Source organism: Mauremys mutica, chromosome 13 (genome assembly GCF_020497125.1).
Source record: "Mauremys mutica isolate MM-2020 ecotype Southern chromosome 13, ASM2049712v1, whole genome shotgun sequence".
In the NCBI taxonomy this organism is placed as follows: Eukaryota; Metazoa; Chordata; order Testudines; family Geoemydidae; genus Mauremys; species Mauremys mutica.
Genome location: NC_059084.1, coordinates 57,399,362 through 57,422,534, shown reverse-complemented (window position 1 = coordinate 57,422,534; position 23,173 = coordinate 57,399,362). Strand labels below are relative to the sequence as shown.

The 23,173-nt window shown below is 43.2% G+C and overlaps 1 protein-coding gene across 1 annotated transcript; it reads left to right on the top strand.

Moving 5' to 3' along the window:
• The first annotated feature begins 11,095 nt into the window (after positions 1-11,095).
• On the top strand, positions 11,096-16,277 carry LOC123347826 (olfactory receptor 1030-like). Its single transcript, XM_044985016.1, has 2 exons — positions 11,096-11,112; positions 15,356-16,277. The coding sequence occupies exons 1-2, from the start codon at positions 11,096-11,098 to the stop codon at positions 16,275-16,277; spliced, it is 939 nt and encodes a 312-aa protein (XP_044840951.1).
• Positions 16,278-23,173: the final 6,896 nt, after the last annotated feature.

Below are 23,173 nucleotides of genomic sequence, written 5' to 3'. Positions count from 1 at the left end.
ATGGGAATAACATGAATATTGTTGTGATTTATGGTGCAAGGTCCCATCTATCAGAAAGGCAGGCTTGCCTGGGTGGCAAGATAGACCAGAGTGCCCAAGGTGACTGTCTGTGATACCATGTTTACGCTGTCATAGTGCCTGAGGAGTTTATACTTGAGAGTTGGTTGGTGAAATCTAAGTATATAACTCACAACCCATTGGGGTTTGGACCCTGTTTCGGACAGTCTTCCCTGAGGTTGGTACTCACGCCCCTGAGACACTCCGGGCAGTGTGAAACCAGGTATAAGGAATAAGGACAGAAATGGTTACAAACAAACAAAAGTCAAAATACTCCCCTAAGACTAAATCTCAACAGATTAGAGTTTGAGGTTCAAAGAAGTTGTTCTAACCACAGTCTTTCTTCCAGTATGTCTGGCCCATCCTTTAACCAGGAGCCAACACAGGGAGCTCAAAGAGCTGGCTTTCTTTATCTGCTCAGATGAAGGATGCAAAATATAGCTTTTTTCTCTCTGCTTATAGCCTCAAAGTTTTGTCTTTGTTTTCAAAATCAGGCTTGCTGTATCCATCCAGGCACTTGCACCAGGTTAATTTCTGTCATCTCCTCCAGCCATTGTGTTAGTTATGTGGCTACTGCACACGCTTGCTAGTTTAATGGATTTGTTTTCCTTTTTATGTAAATATACTTTCTTTGTCTCTCCTGGCTCAATTTCTATTGGAGACACATTCGAGCAGCCGGGTCAATAATTCTTTGCCTAGGCCTTGGTGACTTCAACCTCATGTGCCAAACACACTTTCAGGACAGGTTTCCAGCATATGTTTACATTTAGGGTCCTACCAAATTCACAGCCGTGAAAAATGCATCACAGACCAGGATATCTGGTCTCCCTCATGAAATCTGGCATTTTGTGTACTTTTAACCTACACTATACAGATTGCACGGGGGAGACCAGCGTTTGTCAAACTGGTGGTCCCAACCCAAAAGGTGGTTGGAGGGGGGAGGGGCACAAGGATATTGTTTGGGATTCACAGTATTGCCACCTTTATTTCTGCAGTGCCTTCAGAGCTGGACGGCTGAAGAGCGGCAGCTGGTGGCTGGCCACCTTGCTCTTAAGGCAGTGAGGCAGCCATCAACAGTGCAGAATTAAAGGTGGCAATACCATACTATGGCACTCTTATCTGCACTGCTGCCAGCAGTGCTGCTGACTTCAGAGCTGAGCTCTCTGTCAACAGCCGCAGAGCGTCCTGTAGCCAGGGAAGATTCCTGGAGGTGGATCTCACCAGCCTGGCCAGGATGAGAGGCTGGAGCATGACATATAGTAGGAGCCCTTGGCCTGGGTGCCCCAGCCCTGCCATTCCCTGGCTCTAGGCCCAGCCTCCCGGCACTCAGCGGTTAAAGGGGGCATGGGTTGGCTCTGCATGTGTATGTATTGGGAGTTCACAAGGGGGTTGACCCCCCCAACCATAGCACTCTGGGTGGCTGCCCACCCATAAGGCCAGCTTTGATCCCCCCAAAATGAGGATCCCACCATACAATGCCACACTCATTTTTCATTGTTGCTGGCAATGGTACTGCCTTTAGAGCTGGGTGCCTGGCCAGCAGTCATTGCTCTCTGGTTCCCCAGCTCTGAAGGCAATGCCACCACCAGCAATAGTGCAGAAGTAAGGGTGGCAATACTGCAACCCCAATACAATAGTCTTGCAATCCCCGACCATGACCCTCTTTTGGTTTGGGAACCCTATGGTTACAACACTGTGTAAGTTCAGATTTAGGAATCTGAAACCATTAAATTTTACTATTTTAAAAATCCTGTGATCATGAAATTGAACAAAATCAACAGTGAATTTCATAGGCCCTATTTATATTGCTCTGTAAACACCATGTACGCCCATCACGCAATGAGCAGTGGAACCTGTGTTTTACCACTTTGTATACTAGACTGTACGTGACACTTGTTAGATACAGATTATGACAATACTGTAGAACCACAGAATTATGAACACCTTGGAAATGGAGGTTCTTCTTCAATCTGAAATGTTCATAACTCTAAACAGAATGTTATGGTGTTTTTTTTCAAAAGTTTACAACTGACCATTGACTTAATACAGCTTTGAAACTTTACTATGCAGAAGAAAAAATGCTGTTTTCCTTTTTTTTAGTAGTTTACATTTAACACACTACTGTACTGTATTTGCTTCTTTTTTTATCACTGCTGCTGCCTGATTTCATGTGTGCAATTCCAAATGAGGTATGTGGTTGACTAGTCAGTTTGCAACTCAAAGGTGCTACTGTAATGTGATAAGTGTAGTGAGTACATCAGGCCTAACAACTGTTGTTGACAGAGAGTAGAAAACCACCCCGGGTGTCTAAAATCAACAATCTGAAAGTCAATAAAGATAAGCACAAAATGTTCCAAGCTTCTCCAGCTTTAGTGACTTGAATTCTGAAGAACACCTGCTGATCCTGAAGCTGAATATTGGAGACACTTCAGCACCTGACCCCAGTTGGGTTGTCACTTCCAATAATCCTTGCCTGAAAGATGGATCAACATCTCTGTTGAAATCAGTGTGGCTGAGGCTACTCCCACTCTGGTATCCATTATTTGGAGCCTGGCTGGCCAGGGAGCCAGGGAGATATGGGAGGGGACATTCAGCAAACAAAGCCATTCATTAGAAGTTCCTAAGAACTGGGAGTAAAAGGAAATAACTTGCCAGATGGGTTGGGGAGTGGCAAAATGAAAGGTGTGTTGCCCAAGGTGCGGGCTTCAAACAGCTCTGCTTGTGCCACTCAATCCAAACCCACACCCCTGCTATCCCAGCCCTGGACTCTCCCAGCCCCGGGCAGTGCCCCTCTCTCCTGACCCCCATTCCCATGCTAGCCCAGCCTTTCCCTTCCTGCCACAACTCTGCAGGTAGCCCTCTGTCCGGACCCTCAAACCCCTGTTATCTGGGGCTCCTCAATCCCCACACACAGCTCCACTTGAGCACCCTAATGTCTGACTCTGAGAACTGTTTCCATTCACTACCTGGCTCTCTGCAGGGATGCCCCTTTCACTGTGCGAGTCACATTGAGCTGTCCATGCTCATACGCTCTGCAGGTCAGTCGGGGCTCAATGCAAACAGTCTGATACAGATGAGAGGGTTTCACCCTCCAGCCTATGGCCATTGTATGTCCCCAGCCCATCAGTGTGGAGAGGTGAAGCCCTTGAGAGCTGAACCCTGCAGCCCAGTGGGAATGAAAGCCATGAGCCCTGATTTACACACCAAGCCCTGAGCTCTGGGCCCAGCACCCCTGTCTGACAGGCCAGAACCAGGGCTGAGGGGCTGGGCTGAGGCGCTTATCTGGGCCCCACTAGAGTGATCCATTCCCCACAAACCAGACTTAATGGCTAAGCAGGAACAGGTCTTCTGGGATCGCTCTGCTGCCTCAGGACTGTTTTTTGTCTCCAAAAAAGACTCTTCATCTCATCCTCTTAGGAAGAGCTCAGATCTGGAATCCACCCCTGGGCAAACATGGCAGCACAGCCTCAGACCGTGATCAGCTCAATGTGCGTTTCTGCTAGCCCTACAGAGTGACCTCCTCACACCAAGTAATCCCCTACAGAAGGCATTTCCTTGTGGGTGCAGCAGTGGGTGGGACAGGTGAAGGCCTGATCCCAGCCCAGGTCCCTCTCCTCTAGCCCTCACTGACTGCCTTGGCAAACCACGGAAATCCACGGAGGTCTTTCCCCTGGCTCTGCAAAAGGCCTTGCAGTGACAAAGGGAGTGTGATTTTAACCCCTTTCTGAAGAGGGTTAAACCTAGGCACAGAGATACGGGGTGGCTAATGCAGTGTCACACAGGGTGTGTCTACACTGCAGAGTCCACTATGGTTCTGACACTTGTTTATCCCCGAACCTGCTGCCATGCACAGGACCATGTTAATGTAGATGGAATATAATGGCTCAGTGAGTCATAGGGGTTAACATGACCCTCTTACTGTTCAACATGTGGGGACTGGGGAGACCCAGATAACAAGAGGCTGAGTGTCAGAGTTGATGGCTGCCAGCAGAGTTGGGGAAGGGGGGAAGAAGATCAGGGCTACCAGGGGACAGAGGTTCAGGGCACTGTCATAGCTGGGGATGGAGAAAGCTTTGGACTGGGTTAGCCAGGAGTGAGTGGCATCGGGAGAGCAGTTTGTAGCCCACACCTTGGCCAACAACCCCTATCAATTTTCCACTCCCCAGTCCACCTGACAGGTTATTTTCTTTTACTCCCTGTTCTGAGGAATTCTTATGACTAGCTTTGTTTGTTGACTGTCTCCTCCTGGCTCTCAGACCAGTTGGGCTCCATTTCAGCCTTTGATTGCAATCTGCAGGGGAGGAGAAGCTAGAGGAAACATTGACAAAGAGCCTCTGGAGGCCCTGGCAACAAAGGAGGGAGAAAGGCCAGATGAGCAGGGGAAAAGCCCATCCCGCTGAGCTGTTTAATGGCCAGGGGGAGGGCAGGATGAGATCATGGGGCTTGGGAGGTGAAAAGGCATGAGGAGCTGATGGCAAATCAGGGGACAGGGCACGGAGTGAGCCCCATCTGGGGAGAAGGGAAGAGGGAGACCTCGGGAGCCAGGGCGAACTGAGGTGGGAATTAGAGGGAAGGATGAAGTGCTCCCAGAGGTCTGGAATTAAGGGGATTTATGGTGCAGGGCAGCCCCAGGGGTTTCCGCTATGCCTCACTCAAAAGTTCATCAGACATTCCTGACACACACACCCCCGAAGCCTCACTGAGCCACTCAACTTGTGGCCAAATTGTAATGGTGACAGGAAAAGTCCTTTAACCAATTCCCCACCCCATGAGCACAGTTGCCAACTATCACGCAGTAAATAAGCAGCCCGACTTTCACAATAAGCCATAAATCAAGCTAACCTCATTTCAAAACAAGACCAAAGCAAGCCAATCCCTAAGAACCTCAACACTCTGTGTGACTAGATGCCCCCCGCATTCAGTCTGGGACTGAGGTGGGCCCGCTGTGCACCTCTGAATCTCTCACCTAAATCTTGCACCTGCTTGCCAGGAGCCAATCAAAACAAAAAGAAAAAGCAACAAGCTACAAGCCAAAAACTAGCCAACAAGCAGCCCACAAGCCAATTAAGCCAAAAACAAGCCCGATTTCTGTAGGTTTTTGTGGGTTCGGCATGTCTGCCCATGAATCAGCCAGTGCCCTGCCCTGGGGCCAGATGGTAGCTGCCACCCCGTAGAGAAAAAAAGGTCCATGTCCCATTCCCCACCTACATGAGCCAGACAGTGCACCACAATGGGGCCAGGTCTGGGTCAGCGCCTCATAAAGGGGAAAGGAGCCATAACTAATTTTCTGACACCTAGTCATATAATCCTAGAAATTGTCGGGCTAGAAAGGACCTCATGAGGAATCTAGTTCAGCCCCCTGTGCTGTGGCAGGACCAGGCAAACCTAGACCAAAGGTGACAAGTGTTTATTCAACCTGGTCTTTAGAACCTCCAGTGATGGAGATTCCACAATCTCCCTTTGGAGCCTGTTCTAGAGCTTAAACAGCCTAAGAGTTTAAAAGTTTTCCCATATATCTAACCTAAATCTCCCTTGCTTTAGACTAAGCCTATTGCTTTTCCCACCACTCATGGACATGGAGAACAGCTGATCCCCCTCTTCCTTATAAGATCCCTTAAGATATGTGAAGACTGTTATCAAGCCATAATGGCTTGCCAACTACAGAACCAGTTTCTCCTCCCTTGGTTTTCACACCTCAACTGCTAGAACAGGGCCTCATCCTCCCTTATTGAACTAACCTCGTTATCTCTAGCTTGCTTCTTGCTTGCATATATAAACCTGCCCCTGGAAATTTCCACTACTTGCATCCGATGAAATGGGTATTCACCTAAGAAAGCTCATGCTGCAAAACGTCTGTTAGTCTATAAGGTGCCACAGGATTCTTTGCTGCTTTTACAGATCCAGACTAACACGGCTACCCCTCTGATACTGAACTAAAAATGATGCATGGGTGAATTTTTCCACAACACCAGTGAGGTTTAGGAAACAGATTTCATCAAAGGCCTATTGTCCACCCAGGCCTGTATGGTCAAGTGGTTGCTAGAACATTGTATAAAAGACCCTTGGGTCCTGATTCTGTCATCTCAGATCTACTTGATGCTTCAATTCAGGGGAAGCTTAAGACACAAGATTGAAATCCCAGCTCTGAATGGACCCCCCTGAATATAGTTTGGACTAAAACCTATGGGTCAATTCTGAAAGAACTCCGTGCAACTACAAAGTTCACCATCTCTGCTATAAATCAGAACCACAAGAATTATATTCAGGCCTGTATGTATACTGATTTTTAACCAACACTCTCTCTCTTTTCTTTTTCATAAATTTCAGTTTAGTTAATAAGAATTGGCTGTAAGCATGTATTTGGGTAAGATCTGGAATATTCATTTACCTTGGGAAGTAATGTGTCCGATCCTTTATCCTCATTATACATGAATTGGGTATCTGGGTGGAGGCCTGAGGCTGGGTTACTTTAAGCTCTGTCGTTGGCTTCTGTGTAACCAGTGAGATATTATAGAATCTATTTTATGCTGATTTGGTAAATCTAAGTATTGGAATATCTACCAGTTTTGGGGATTATCTGCCCCATTCTTTGCAATTCACCCTAATTGAGTGACCTCAGAAGGCTCCCCCTAGGATACTAATCACAACCTAGTGTCCTCTGCAGCTTTTATAAACATCCTTTCTACTCCATAATCCAAGTCATTCATGAAAATATTGACTAGTACCAGACCCAGGACTGACCTCTGTGGAACCCCACTGGATATGTAGTTATATTACCCTGCTTGACGGAGAACCATTAATAACTACTTGTTCTGTTTTCAGCACTGTTGGGGCTTGTAGAGAGACACAGAGAGTGATGTCTAATTTCTCTACAGCACATCACCACAAACATACACTCAGCCGTTCTGCATTTGCAGTAACATATTTTATTGTAGGCAATAGGATGGGAATCCACCACAACAACCGGTACCTCAGCTCAGCCTGAGACAATCATTTCCCCACATCACCCTTATTAACGCAGAAAGACACTGATGGCTGCCAGAAGAGATATGGGGGAAGGGGGAACAAGAGCTTTGCTAGCAGGGGGCAGAGGTTCAGGAGGGTCAGGACACTGTCAGACCTGGGGATGGGGAGAGCTCAGGACTGGGCAAGCCATGAGCTGTTTGAAGCCCACAGCTTGGCTAACATCCTGTCAATTTTCCACTCCCCAGTTCACCTGGCAGGCTATTTCCTTTTACTCACAGTTCTGAGGAATTCTTGTGACTGGCTTTGTTTACTAACTTTCTCCTCCTGTATCCCCCTGGCTCCCTGCCAAGTTGGGCTCCATTTCAGCCCTTGATCGCAGTCTGCAGGGGAGGAGAAGCTGGAGAAAACATTGACAAAGAGCCTCTGGGGGCCCTGGCGGCAAAGGAGGGAGAGAGGCCAGATGAGCAGGGAAAAGCCCATCCTGCTGAGCTGTTTAATGGCCCGGACACTAGGGGCAGCAGAGGGTGGGGGCCAGGGAAAGGACGGCTATACTGTATAATGGGCACTAGGGGCAGCAGAGGGGGTGGGGAAGGGGCGGCTATACTGTATAATGGGCACTAGAGGCAGCAGACTGTGAGAGGTGGGGACAGGGCCAGCTCTAGGCACCAGCGTCCCAAGTATGTGCTTGGGGCCGCACTTTTCAAGGGGTGGCATTCTGGCTTTTTTTATCTTTTTGAGTGTTTTTGCTTGGGGCAGCAAAAAACCTGGATCCAGCACTGGATGGGGAAGGGGCAGCTATACTGTATAAACACCCTGTATGTATGAAGAAATACTTCCTTTTGTTTGTTTTAAACTTGCTGCCTTTTATTTTCATTTGGTGACCCCTAGTTCTTGTATTAGGAGAAGGAGGAAATAACACTTTCTTATTTACTTTCTCCACACCAGTCATGATTTTATAGACTTCTATCGTATCTCCCCTTAGTCCCCTCTTTTCCAAGCTGAGCAGTCCCAGTCTTATTAATCTCTCCTCATACAGAAGCTGTTCCATATCACTGACAATTTTTGTTGCCCTTCCCTTACCTTTTTCAATCACTGTGGGAGAGAGATAGGCATCACAATAACCATTTAATGTGTGGGAAAACTCAGGATGGGTGACGTGAACGGTGTTCACATGCCAGGACCATACCATAGCAAAGCTGATAATGTTACAATCACTACATCCAACCCACTAGAGCCCTTCCCAGGTGCTGGGAATAGAACCCAGGAATCCTGACACACACATATACACCCCCTCCCGCTTAAACCACTAGACCATAATTTGGAATTAATAATGACAATTTCCTTTATCTATTTACCTAGGAACTTATATGCTTCCCCATCCCATGACCATAGTATCTTAGCAGCATCAATATATTTAATGTATGTGTCTTCCCATCCAGCCCTAAACATCCAGCCCTAAAGAACTTGTCCCAGGTCCCACAAGAAGTCTCTGGCAGAATAGGGAAATGAGCCTGGTTGTCTTAAGTCCCAACCACAGGACTGTCTCACCTTATCAGACTATTCCCTAAGCTCAATGTAGGGCAGAACACCTGCTCCTGTTGCTACCTATGTGTTGCCTTGTGCTCTCAGTGCAATCTCTGAAAAAAAACACATAGAAATCGGAAATGTCAGGCTAGAAGGGACCTCAGGAACTGCCATCGAATTCACCCCCTGCATTGAGGCAGGAGTAAGCGACTCCAGAACATCCCTGACAAGTGTTTGTCTAACCTGCTCTTAAAAATCCTCCATGGGTGGGGATTTCACAATCTCCTTGGTAACCTTCTGATAAAGTACCCTATGGTAAAACTACAGCAAATCTAACCCTGATGAGGCTGGCTCTTGAACCCCCATCGCTCCCTGTGCATGGAACTCCCATTAAAGCAAGGACCTGTACATCAGACAAAAACAGCTCCTCCACTTGAGATTTCCAAAAGGCAGTTAGCAGAGTTAGGGAGCCGCCTCTCCTTGAGAAGCAACCCAAAGGGACACACCGGTCTAACTCTTTTTTCCTCAGAGGAAATGTCTGTGAGCATCCACTGTTAACAAGGACAAGTGCAGAATTACACTTAGGATGGAAGAATCCCATGCACCACTAGAGGCTGGGGATCGACTGGCTAAGTGGCAGTTCTGCGGAAAAGGTCCCAGGGATTACAGTGAAGGAGAAACTGGATATGAGTCAACAGTGTGTCCTTGTTGCCAAGAAGGTTAACGGCATATTGGGCTTTATTAGTAGGAGCATAGCCAGCAGATCAAGGGAAGTGATTATTCCCCTCTGTTTGGCACTGGTGAGGCCACATCTGGATTGCTACATCCAGTTTTGGTCCCCTCACTACAGAAGGGATGTGGACAAATTGGAGGGAGTCCAGCGGATGGCAATGAAAATGATTAGGGAGCTGGGACACATGACTTATGAGGAGACGCCAATGGAACTGGGCTTATTTAGTATGCAGAAGAGAAGAGTGAGGGGGGCATTTGATAGCAGCCTTCAACTACCTGAAGGGGAGTTCCAAAGAGGATGGAGCTCGGCTGTTCTCAGTGATGGCAGATGACAGAACAAGGAGTAATGGTCTCAAGTTGCAGTGTGGGAGGACTAGATTGGATATTAGGAAACACTATTTCCCTAGGAGGGTGGTGAAGCACTGGAATGGGTTACCTAGGGAATATCCATCCTTAGAGGTTTTTAAGGCCCGGCTTGACAAAGCCCTGGCTGGGATGATTTAGTTGGGTTTGGTCCTGCTTTGAGCAGGGGGTTGGACTAGATGGCCTCCTGAGGTCCCTTCCAATCCTGGTGTTCTAAGATTCTATGAAGAAGAAGAAATCTGGATGTTTCAATGAAAATCTCCTCATTTCAGTTTTCAGTAGCAATGGTTCCAAGACACAAAATCCAGATCTAAAGTCTGGAGATATTCAAATGCAAGAAAATGTTTTGAGACCTTGCAGTAATCTGAACATTGGGTCTAATTCACTAGGGTTCTCCATCTGCTGTGTGCACACCCTTAAAAGACATGGTTAAGCCATGTTTATTTTGTCACAATCTTTACTAAAATGGTTAATAGTCACCAGATACTCAACACAATTAATATTAACAACAAGGAGGAAGGAACACAACCCAAAATAGGGAAAGAACGGGTTAAACAATATTTAGATAAGTTAAATGTACTCAAGTTGGCAGGGCCTGATGAAATCCATCCTAGGATACTTATTAGCAATTATCTTTGAGAACTCATGGAGGATGATTGAGGTCCCAGAGTACTGGAGAAGGGAAAAAATAGTATCTAGCTTTTAAAAAGGGGGAACAAAGACAACCTGGAGAATTATAGACCAGTTAACCTAACGTTGATATCTGGACAGACACTAGGACAAGAAATTATTAAATAATGCATAAGCATCTAGAGGATAATAGGGGTTATAATGAAGAGCCAGCATAGATTTGCCAAGAACAGATCATGCCAAACCAACCTAATTTCCTTCTTTGATAGGGTACTGGCCTAGAGGATGGGAGGAAGCAGTAAGCATAATACATGTTGATTTTAGTGAGACTTTTGATACAATCCCACATGACATTCTCATAAGCAAACTAGGGAAGACATTACTGAAAGAGTAGTTATCAATGGTTCTCTGTAAAACAGGGAGTGTGTATCCAATGGAATCTTGCAGGGGTCAGTCTTGGGTCTGGTACTATTAAATATTTTCATTAATAACTTGAATAATGGACTGCAGATTATGCTTCTAAAATTTGCAGATAACACCAAGCTTGACGGGATTGCAAGCACTTTGGAGGACAGGATTAGAATTCAAATTAGACCTTGGCAAATTAGACAATTGATTTGAAATCAACATAAGGAAATTGAATAAAGGAAAATGTAATATACTACACTTGGGAAGGAAAATCAAATGCACAAGTACAAAATGGGTAATAACTGACTAAGTGGTAGTACTACTGAAAAGCAGATGGGGGTTATAGTGGATCACAAATTGAATATGAGTCAACCGTGTGATGGAGTTGCGAAAAAGACAAATATCTTTCTGAACTATGAACAGAAGTGTGGTATGTAAGACATGGGAGGTAATTGTCCACTCTACTCAGCACTGGTGAGACCTCAGTTGGAGTCCTGTGTCCAGTTCTGGATGCCACACTCTAGGAAAGATGTGGATAAACTGAGAGAGTCCAAAGGAGAGCAACACAAATGATAAAAGGTTGACAAAACCTACCCTGTGAAAAACGGTAAAAAAATTGGTTATGTTTAGTCTTGAGAAAAAAGGACTGATGGGGGGACCTGATTACAGTCTTCAGATATGTTTAGAGATGTTAATAAGAGGACAGGGATCAATTTTTCTCCATGTCCACTGAAGAGAGGACACAAAGAAATGGGCTTAATCATCGGCAAGGGAAATTAGGTTAGATATTAGAAAAAAAAACTTTTTATCTATAAGTATAGTTAAACTCTGGAAAAGGCTTCCAAGGGAGGCTGTGAAATCCCCATCACTGGAGGTTTTTAAGAATAGATTGGACAGTCACCTGCCAGGTCTGGCCTAGGGTTAATTGGTCCTGCCTCAGCTTAGGGGATTGGACTTGATGGCCTCTCAAGGTCCCTTCCTGACTTACATTTCTATTATTCAATTAATCTAGCGAGCATGAGAACCAATTGCAGTGAAACTGTGGTGGCATGGACTTCAGTGTGGGCTAGCCATCCCAATACATAGCCAGGGTTCTGAACAGGCATGGCCAGCCCATGCTGCTATGGCTTCACTGCTATTGGTGCCCAAACTAGCTAGATCAAAACTAGTGCGTGTATGTCTATACATGCTGTACTCATGCCCTCTGATTGCAGTGTAGACATACCCTTAAACCTTAGTTTGGACATAAGTGGGGTGTGGACACACGTTGCCCATTTCCAGAGCTGCATTTCACTTTGTATGTGACAATGCTGATGTTGTGATCATGGTTGTGGAGAAAATGTGACCTGAGTGAACCCTAAAATCTGAGAAACAAGAAGGCAAATGAAAAGCATCCAGGTTTTGTTCTAATCTCATGATTTTCAAACCCACTTCCTGAGATTTTGGGAGTCTGACATAATTTCTGAATGTTTGCGGTTGACAATATATGTTTGTGTATGCATGAGAGTGTTTTTTCTCTGTGTGAATGTATGTGTCTTTGGATAGGTTCTGCCACTGCTTTGTTTAATAGAAGAAGAAGAAGAAGAAGAAGGTTCTTATGGATTTTGAGCTGTCAGGAGGCTATATTTTGAAGCTTTTCTTCAAACCACATGGGCTACAAATGTACTTTATTTTTAGCGGAACACTGAAATTCACCGGACTTCAGGAGCTGGGGCTTTTTTAGAATAAAATATTGCAGGATTTGGCAACAATCTAGATGTTGCCTGGAGTTTCCAAAGGAGCCTAAAGGAGTTAGGCACTGAAATGCCATCTGAAATGGACAACTTGGAAAGACAGAAAGAAACATCAATTTTTTTAATAGAATGTATAATCTCTTGTTGTAAGTTTGTATTTATACACAGAAACAATTTGCTATGACAACTTTTACAGAGAAGAAAATAAAATAAAAAGTGGAAGAGGGAATTAGAAGTTGGCAGCTGAAGACTGGGAAATTCCAATTTATAAATCATACTAGAAAGTCTGAGAGAGGAGAAAGGGATGAGAAGAGGGTGTATAATACAATTTTATTGAGATCAAGATGGATGTACAATTTAAGAGGTGAAAAAGATGAAGCTATTCCAAGTAGTGGCCACCAGATAACAGCATATATACATGGAGGATGGTACACCATAAACCAACTAACAGAAGTTGAATTGTGTTTATATTTGGCATATACTAGAAAAAAATATCATTATTTGTTAATGATTTGATAGATAGACTGAAATCAAGCGAGTCAGTTTCCAGAAAAGCTAAAACAAAAAATAGTAGTTTATCCCAAATCAGTGACATTTTATTTCAATAGAAACATTTTTTGTCTCTTTAAATTCATTGAGACTGTAGTTAGAACATAAGTAGCAGTTTCTGCTATCAGTTACACTGTTATAAGTATAGAATAAATCAATTGAAGTCACGGGTGTTACACTACATCTCCACTTACGTAACTAAGAAAAGAATCTGGCCCTAAACAGATGGCATTATATGTATGTAAGTCCATCCATACAATATAACATAAACCCCAGTTCAGTAGTCCATATATAATAATATAGGCCCAATATGTTATTTCTGGTTATACAATGATCCACTAATTTAGCAATCCTGCTAACATATCTTTTTCACATGAGAATAGTTAAGAAGGATTACGCATGTCAAAAAGAAAGATGTGATAGATTTGACCTCCTTTACACACACAGAAGGTATATCCTTTCTCACTCCATCCAACTCCATTTCTGAGGTAGAGACCTAGTCTATTCTGTTTAGATTCTGTGATTGTTAGACAGACTGCATCTAACAATTAGTTGCACAAAATATTCAGGATCACTCCCACTAAACTTATCTTCATGACTTGGTGAAGTATTGTGTCACAGTTACTTGAGCTGTCATCTCATCTACCTGAAATGCCTTTGGAGGTTAGCCATTCTTCTCACTCCATAATTTCCCCTTTGAGTCTAAGAGCGGACTCCAATCCCATCGCTGTTAATACAGTCTAGAGAATACAGATGTGATTAGCTTTTGGTTAATTTCAACCACTCATCAGCCAAAATGCCAAGGGAAATTCCTCTTTCTCACATGAAGGATAAATAATAAATCAGAAGAGATGCAGGCTCTTTGGTACTTCATACAAGGCAAGCCAAGTGGGATGTCAAGACCCTGGCTGTCTGCTGAGAGAAAGGAAGCAAATGAAGCAAACAATCATAGAATCATAGAATCTCAGGGTTGGAAGGGACCTCAGGAGGTCATCTGAAGGCAGAGAGTGCAACAAATATTCTGGTTTCCAAAATGTTGACTGAACAGGGGTCAGATCAGAGATACGAGAACATCCAGATCAGCCTTAAAGGTAAAGCAACCTTTACCCACTCTTTCTTTTTGAAATCAGATGGCAAAATGCAAAGACAAACTTTCAAAGACTCATAATTTCCAAGACCTGAATGCTAATATGATCATCTGACCTCCTGTGTAAACACAGACCATAGAACTTCTGCAAAATAATTCCTGGTAGAACTGGAGAAAGGTCTTTTAGAAAAATATCCAGTTGAAACTGAAAATTGCCAGTGATGGAGAATCCACCACAAAACTTGGTAAGTTTCTGTAAATAGTTAATTAGCCCTCCCTGTTAAAAATGTATGCCTTATATCAGGGGTCAGCAACTTTTCAGAAGTGGTGTGCCGAGTCTTCATTTATTCACTCTAATTTAAGGTTTTGCATGCCAGTAATACATTTTCACATTTTTAGAAGGTCTCTTTCTATAAGTCTATAATATATAACTAAACTATTGTTGTATGTAAAATAAATAAGGTTTTTAAAATGTTTAAGAAGCTTCATTTAAAATTAAATTAAAATGCAGAGTCCCCTGGACCGGTGGCCAGGATCCAGGCAGTGTGAGTGCCACTGAAAATCAGCTCGCGTGCCGCCTTTGGCATGTGTCCCATAGGTTGCCTACCCCTACCTTATATCCATTCTGAATTTATCTAGCCTCAACTTCCAACCACTGGATCATTTTATACTTGCTAGACTCAAGTGACCACTACCAAATATTTGTTCCCTATATAAGCACTTAGGGCCAAATTTATAAAGATATTTAGCTTCTGAGTAGGTTTTCAAAATAACCTAGGGGCCTAAAATTCATTAAAGTCAATGGGAAACAGACACCAAAATGCTTCTGAAAATTCCATTAAACATCCAAATACTCTTTACAAATCTAACCCTTAGGCCCTTGGACATTACAACAATCATTGTTGCAACACCTAACTTTTAGGTGCCTTGAAAATCAAGGAATTCACAAACCCGGGGTTAGTTGCTATGGGTATATATACACTGTACTGGAAACCTAGCCAAAGAGGGACATTTCTCATCTCAAGAGGTAGAATATAAAAGCAGATCTTTTAAACATTCATAGCACCAGTCAGGTCTTTGATTAAAGAAGAAACAGATTTCGTTTTGTTTGAAATAGGGCACCAGAATATAAAAAATCTGCTCCAAATTGAGGCAACTCACTTCCCTGGCAGTGAAGTTTTGAATATTTCTATAATGAGGTGTAAGGCTGCTCACTGAAATAAAACGTGGTCAACAAATTCTATTCTGATTTGTTGTGTGACTCTTAGATGCAACCCATGGCAAACATAAAATGGGGAAATCAAACATCCATCACAGAATTCATCCTCCTGGGATTTGGAAATCATCCTGAACTGCAGATTTTTCTCTTCCTGCTGTTCTTAGTGATCTATGTTGTGACCATGGCTGGGAATATCCTCATCATGGTGCTAGTTGTGACTGACCAGCACCTTCACACCCCCATGTACTTCTTCCTGGGGAACCTGTCCTGCTTGGAGACCTGCTACACCTCCACCATCTTGCCCAGGATGCTGGCCAGTTTCCTGACTGGGGACAGAACTATTTCTGTAACTGGTTGCCTAATACAATTATATTTCTTTGGTTCTCTAGTTGACACAGAATGTTACCTCCTAGCTGTGATGTCTTACGATCGGTATTTAGCAATATGCAAACCACTGCACTATGGAACCCGTATGAATAACAGGTTCTGCTTCCAGCTAGCAGCTGGCTCTTGGATAAGTGCATTTTTGGCTGTTATCATTGTCATAATTTTAATGTCACAGTTAATTTTCTGTGGCCCTAATGAAATTGACCATTTCTTTTGTGATCTCACCCCAATGATAAAACTGTCCTGCAGTGATACCCATAACATGGAATTTGTGACCTTTTGGGGCTCTGTTTTATTCACTTTACCTCCATTTCTGTTGACCATGACATCCTATGTTTATATCATAATTGCCATCCTGAGAATCCCTTCCACCACTGGGAGACAAAAGGCCTTTTCTATCTGCTCCTCCCACCTCATTGTGGTGACCATTTTCTATGGGACCCTGATGATTGTCTATATCTTACCAAAAACTGAGAAGCTGAGGGAGCTCAACAAAGTGTTCTCCCTTTGCTACACGGTCCTGACACCCCTGCTCAATCCTCTGATCTACAGCCTGAGAAACAAAGACGTCAAGTTGGCCTTTAGAAAAGCTGTCAGGAAATACGTGGCTTTCATGAATTAATGGACTGAAGGTGAAATGACATGGAGACCGTGTAATCTCAGCCCCTCCACCCAAGAAGCAGAATCTGGCCCACCTGTTTGTCAGAGGTGTGCGTTGTAACTTGCTCAGAGTGGGTGACAGGTGATAAGAGTTATCTAAACTTGTGTGTAGAAAGGAGAGTTGGAGGGGGAAAAATGGCACCTACTGATTTACTTGAAGTAACCTATGGATTTAGAGGTTTTCATGATTTCTGGGACGGTCACCAAAGGCCAGACCCACCAAGGGACTTAGGCACTTAAACCCCATATTTAGGCACTGCTGTGATCCACAACCTCCCCCCATACACACATTTAGCTGCCGCTTAACCCCCAATTCACTAGACACCAAACTGCTTGTTGTAAGTTCCCTAAGAACCTAACTTTCTGTTTCTAAGAATAAACCCAAGGGAAGGGGAATTGAACTAGGGATGGTAGCCATGGGAGCTACAAGTTTTAAAGGAGATCTCCTCCCTCACTAGCTGTTTTGTGTTTCCAGTTCGTAGATCGCCAGTGGAGAAATGCACGTCCCTGCAGCCCAGATTTTGGTACCGATTTCTTTGAGGGGCATGGCTTAGGACACACTCCTCATGTCAGCATCTGGTCTTGGCTAGATTAAGCAACTCCCAACCTAGATGCTGGGTTTTGTGGATTCCATTCTCAGGCCCCTAGCTCTCCCTATGCATCTCATGTTGTGACCCAGGGGCTGCTTGTTGCCAACTGGCAGAAGACACAGGGTGAATAATGGTTGAGGTATCCTCTGGGTCTACTCTTTACAAACTAGTTCAGCAAAGGGTGCCATGGAAGGTGGCTACAGAAAGCCCGTGTCACACTGGTCATCATCAGCATTGTGAGATGTATGGATAATATGTGAGGAATTATGTATATACACTGAAAATTATGTTCTTTATTTATGGCTTGTGAGTTGAGACCGGTCACCAGAAGTCAATAAACAAGTTTTATTTATCAGTCTGAATACATGTAGTAAATTGAGTATTGTATGAGTCACAATGGACTCCCTTTTTTACAGCTGAGTGAATTGCCAATGAAGAGATTGTAACATCTTCCGAGAGAGGGAGTTTTATAAACCAGCAGGAGAGAGATGGCAATAAATTTTTGGACTCACTCCGCATCCTTCACCTACAGAATATGTTTACAGTAAATGCTGGTAGGAGAACAACTTTAGCTGAGCTAAACTTCATAGACAGGAGGATATCATGTTATAGCTGAGTTGAGACTCTAACATGTGTTGATGTTTTATTGTCTATGTAACCCTTTCTTTGTAATACTTCTGCTGGCTACCATTTGAATCTCAGGTTTTCCTTAAATAAATTTCTATTTGCTTTCCCTCTGATCCAAGTTCTGTGTGTTAAAAGCAGAGCTGGGGTGTCCCGTTCCTTCAGGAATAGAAGATTTCTCAAAAGGAAATCGATAACACAGCACCCTTAATCTATGGCATCACAACCTGGTTCATCATAATAACTGGATCTTCTTGCTATCCACAAACATGATCAAATAGCCACCCCACGAACTCCATACACCTTTACAATGTTGATGTGATTGAAAAGGTGCAGGCTTCAAACCACAAACCCAGGTTAGATATTGAAGTGTTATCTCTTATCAAGATTATCCCTAGTAATAGCTTTTAATAAATTATCCTCAGTAAGAGCTAGGCCCTATAAATAGACTGAGAATTTCCTCTATAAATGTTTTTTTGGGGCCACCTCTCCACTAACGTCAGGCCCACAGAATTCCCATTGGTGCTCTAGGCAGAGGAAAACTCTTTGAGATGTTCTCAAAACCAATCCAATCTTCCAAAACCTCAAGGTCCCTGAAACCCTTCACATTCCAGAGACCCTGACCCTCAGATCACTGCCTCACCCCTGTATTCAGAGTCTGTGTAAAATCAATATCAATAGGATTAGTGGAAATTGGATTCTGATTGGAAATTTTCCAATGGAACAACATTCCATCAAGAACATGTTTGATTCATTAAACTCAAAGGTTTCCGTTGGGACAGTGTTCTTTTCAGTGAAATTTAGGTTGTGAATACATATAATTTTAACAAATAAATTAAAAAAGAAATAAAATTATATAGACCTACAGATAATAATATAAATGAAAAGGATATACAATCAAAATATTAAACATTCTAAAATTATAAAAGAAATAGAAGTAAAAATACAATATAAAAAAGTAAAATAAACTAAACCAAAAGGACATAAATTAAAATAAGAAAAAACACTATAAAATTATAAAATAAAAATAAAATTAACTGTAAAAACATAAAAATAAAACAAAACCAAAGACTATAGCATCAAAGTAATAAATATAAAATGTAATAAAAAATAATATAATGATATTTAAAACAAAATGTATATAAGAAAATATTTATAAAATTGAAAATTAAATATATATATATATATAAAATAGAAATAGTAACAAATGGAAGTGAAATGCGCCGGATGAGAGTCCCTGGGGACCTGTGCTCCTACATCACACGTCAGGTGATCAATGCCAGGTGCTTCAGAGGGAATGAAGAGAACAGGTCAATTATTGAGTGATCCATCCTCTATCATTCAGAAGCAGTCAGGGGTTTATGGAAACCCAGAGCATGGAGTTGCATCCCTGCCCATCCTGGCTAATAGCCATTGATGGACATATCCTCCATGAATGTATCTAGTTCTTTTTTTAACCCTGTTATAGTCTTGGCCTTCACAACATCCTCTGGTGAGGAGTTCCACAGGTTGATTGTGCATTTTGTGAAAAAAACTTCCTTTTGTTTGTTTTAAATCTGCTGCCTATTAATTTCATTTGGTGACCCCTAGTTCTTGTGAAATGTGAAGGGGTGCATAACACTTCCTTATGCACTTTCACCACATTTTCATGATTGTATAGAACTCCCCCTTAGTCATCTGTTTTCTAAACTGAACAGTCCCAGTCTTTTCAATCTTTCCTCATGTGGAAGCTGTTCCATACCCTTAATTATCTTTGTTGCCCTTCTCCGCACCTTCTACAATACTAATATTTATTTTTTTTCAGATGGGCGACCAAAACTGCGTTCAGTATTCAAGGTGTGGCTGTATCATGGATTTGTATAGTGGCATTATGATATTTTATGTCTTATTATATACCCCTTTCTTAATGATTCCCAACTTTTTGTTAGCTTTTTTGACTACTGCTACACATTGAGTGGATGTTTTCAAAGAACGATACACAATGACTCCAAGATCTCTTTCTTGTGTGGTAACAGCTAATTTAGACCCCATCATTTTGTATGTATAGCTGGGGTTATGTTTTCCAATGTGCATTACTTGTCACTTATCAACACTGAATTTCATTGGACATTTTTTGCCCAGTCAACCAGCTTTTTGAGATCCTTTTGTAGCTCCTCACAATCTGCCTGGGACTTCACTATCTTGAGTAGTTTTGTATTATCTGAAAATTTTGCTATCTCACTTTTTACCCCTTTTTTTCAGATCATTTGTAAATATGTTGAACCACACTAGTCCCAGTACAGACCCCTGGGGGACACCATTATTTACTTCTCTCCATTCTGAAAACTGACCATTTATTCCTACCCTTTGTTTCCTATCTTTAAACCAATTACTGATCCATGAGAGGACCTTCCTTCTTATCCCATGACATCTTACTTTGCTTAAGAGCCTTTGATGAGGGACCTTGTCCCATATTGAGTCTTACCCAACAAATCATGTTCAACTATGTGTCTGACAATTCTGTTCTTTACTATAGTTTCAACCAATTTTTCTGGTACTGAAGTTTGGCTTACAGGCCTGTAATTGCCAGGATCACCTCTGGAGCCCTTTTTAAAAATTGGCATCACATTTGCTATCCTCCAGTTATCGGTACAGAAGCTGATTTAAATGATAAGTTACAGACTACAGTTAGTTTGATACTGCAACCTGGGACAGTTCCTCTGATTTGTCACCTAAGGTATGGGATTCTCCCTCCCATCCTCTGCAGTGATGACCAATGCAAAGGATTTATTTAGTTTCTCCACAGCAGTCTTATCTTCCTGGAGTGCTCCTTTAGCACCTCAGTCATCCTTCCAGTGGCCCCACGGGTTGTTGGGCAGGCTTCCTGCTTATGATGTACTTAATTTTTTTTTTGGCTGTTAGTTTTTGTGTCCTTAGCTAGTTGGCAATCAGCTAGTCCCTGATTATGTGAGTAAGAACAGCCTAGGCAAACATCTGAACAAGAGAATGCTGGATGCCACCTCAGAGGCCCATCTCCAGTCATGGCCATCCCTGATGCTTCAGAGGAAGGAGACAAAAAAACACCTCTCCTAATATACATTGCTGGTGGGTGATCCCCTTCCTGACCCAAAACCCTGAAGCATGAACTTTAGGAACCTAAGACATAAACCAGAAGTGATCCCCATGGCTACTGAGCCCTTCTCCCCCCTCACCATCACAAGAAATACACTCAAACATTTATCCATCTCTCTCTTAAAACTAATTAAGTTGTGTCCCCTTACAGCCTTACAGTTCCTGTTGGAAGGCTGTTCCAAAACAGCACCCCTCTGACGGTGAGAAACCTTCTTTTCATTTACAGCCTGAATTTGTTCATGGCCATTTATATCCACTTATTTTTGTTCCAACAAAGAGACAGAATTAGGAAGAGGAGCTCCGGCATAACTTTTATCCCAGCACTTAGGGGTCTTATCTGGGATGAGGGAGACCCCCGCTTCAAGTGTCTGATGAGGAGAAATCATTTAAACAGGTATCTGCCCCTGCCCATGTGCGTTCCTGACCCCTGGGGTCATGGGATGTCCTGGTGTGGGTCTCTCTCTCAATCTCTCCTGTTGAAGCCTGGGTCCCTTTGTGAATCTAACCCTAACTGGGGATCAAATCTATTGGTTCTGTCATAATGTTGCATATGGGTCACAAATGTGCATGCCAATATCAGGTCAGACTGTCATAAGCCAGCAGACACTCCCTAAACTGGTGATATACTATCATTTTATTTAACCAGGCCAGCAATAAATATGTGCTCACCATGAAGCCTCAGACAGTCCTCTTAGACACTAGGTTTCTATTAGCACCCAGATAAAGTGGACTTCTGTGATGAAAGGTTATTAATACCGAAATCACCACACATTATGTCACTTACCCCCAGGACGGGGTGGCAGGCAGCTCTGCATACTGCCGCCCCTGCAGCTCCCATTGGCTGCAGTGCCAAGCCAATGGGAATTGTGTTGCTAGCACTCAGGGCACAGGGGGACAGTGTGTAGAACTGCCTGCTGTGCCTCTGCCTAGGAGCAGGCAGGACAGGTCGCTGCTTGCGGGGAGCCACTCGAGGTAAGTGGTTCCTGGATCCAACATGCCATACCCCTTCCCATGCCCCAATCCCCTGCCCCGAGCCCCCTCCCACACCCAAACTCCCTTCCAGAGCCAGTGCCCCAACCCCCCTCACTGGCCCAACCCCCTGCCAGCCCCATCCAACCAGATTATAAACTGGAATTTCAATGAAAATCATAAATGCTGGTTTATAGAGCTTTCCAGTTGGTGACGTGCCAGATAAAACAGCTTTTACTGTACATCCTTTTGGTCTAGAGTTAATGAAGTATAATGCACATCAACAAGTTGATCAGCCAAGACAATAGCACTAACATGTCCCTTTAATCTATACCTACACGTGAATTGGGTCAAATGTACCACAACCATTTAGCATTTATTTGGTCTTCATACCTGAGTGAATTACCCTGTTGCTCCAGACTGAACCTGAGCCTGAGCTTCTCTGCCAGGGTCACAGGCTCCAGTAGAGCTATAGCTGATTTACATATTCTGGGGATCTGGCCAATTGACTTCAATGGATCAATGCTGATTTAGAGCAGTGGAAGACTTGGCCCGAAGTGTCAGTCATCTACCTGAGCTGAGAATGTCCCAAACACTGTTCAAGGCTAATTCCCCACTCTGGCACTTCAAGTGCAGAAGGTGGGGTCCGCAAGAATTCTAAAATTAATACCGGCCACTCCAGACCTGTATTAAACTCCCAAGGTTACAGCTTCTCTCTGATCTTGGATTGGTTGATGCTGCCACCACAAAAGTGCAGAACCCCTTTGAAAGCCCAGGAAGGCCCACTTGGGAATTCCTTCCTGTTTGGTAACCTCAAGCCCTTTCACACACACCCATCCAGGGAAGAACTGAGAAAGGAAAAAAAAAAAGGAAATCAGATGTTGCCACCAGCTAATTAAACAACATGTGCACAAACCTAAGACACAAAAATTCAATTCTGTTCTTAAAAAAGGTAATTTTTTTTTTTAAAAAAAGGAAAGAAAATACATCTGGGAATTCAGCTATTGCATGATTTTAAAAGAGCAATTACAAGGATTAAGCACCGAGAATAGCTTTCTTGAGGTCTAGCTTAAAATTTTACAAGCAAACCAAAAACACCGTGGTTAGCACACAGAGGAATCCACAAGCCATCAAGAAATAAAAGAGATAAAACTAATCACGTCTTCCTAGACATTTCCTAATCGACTTACATATCTGGTGTTTAAATGAATAGTTTCTAGGTATGATATTGATGATTTTTTCATACCTGGCCCAAGTTTTTCACAGCATAAATCTGCCCTGTCCGCCTCTCTCCAGGAGAATTACAACAGACTGACCAAAGGGGAGTTGTTTTTCAATTTTAAAAAGTTCTAGCCTTCCCAATGGCTCTTTTGGCCAGGTGCCCACTCACTTCCTTTTACCTATGCATAGCAGTGAGACTTCTTAATCCTTTACGGGTAGAGCAATTAGAGAATAGCTTCTAAGAGGGATTTTATAGCTACTGGTTGGCTGGGTATCCATAAAAGGGAACTCCCCCTCCCTTCATTTATCGCAACACTAGTTACCCACAGTTCTATGTTCAACA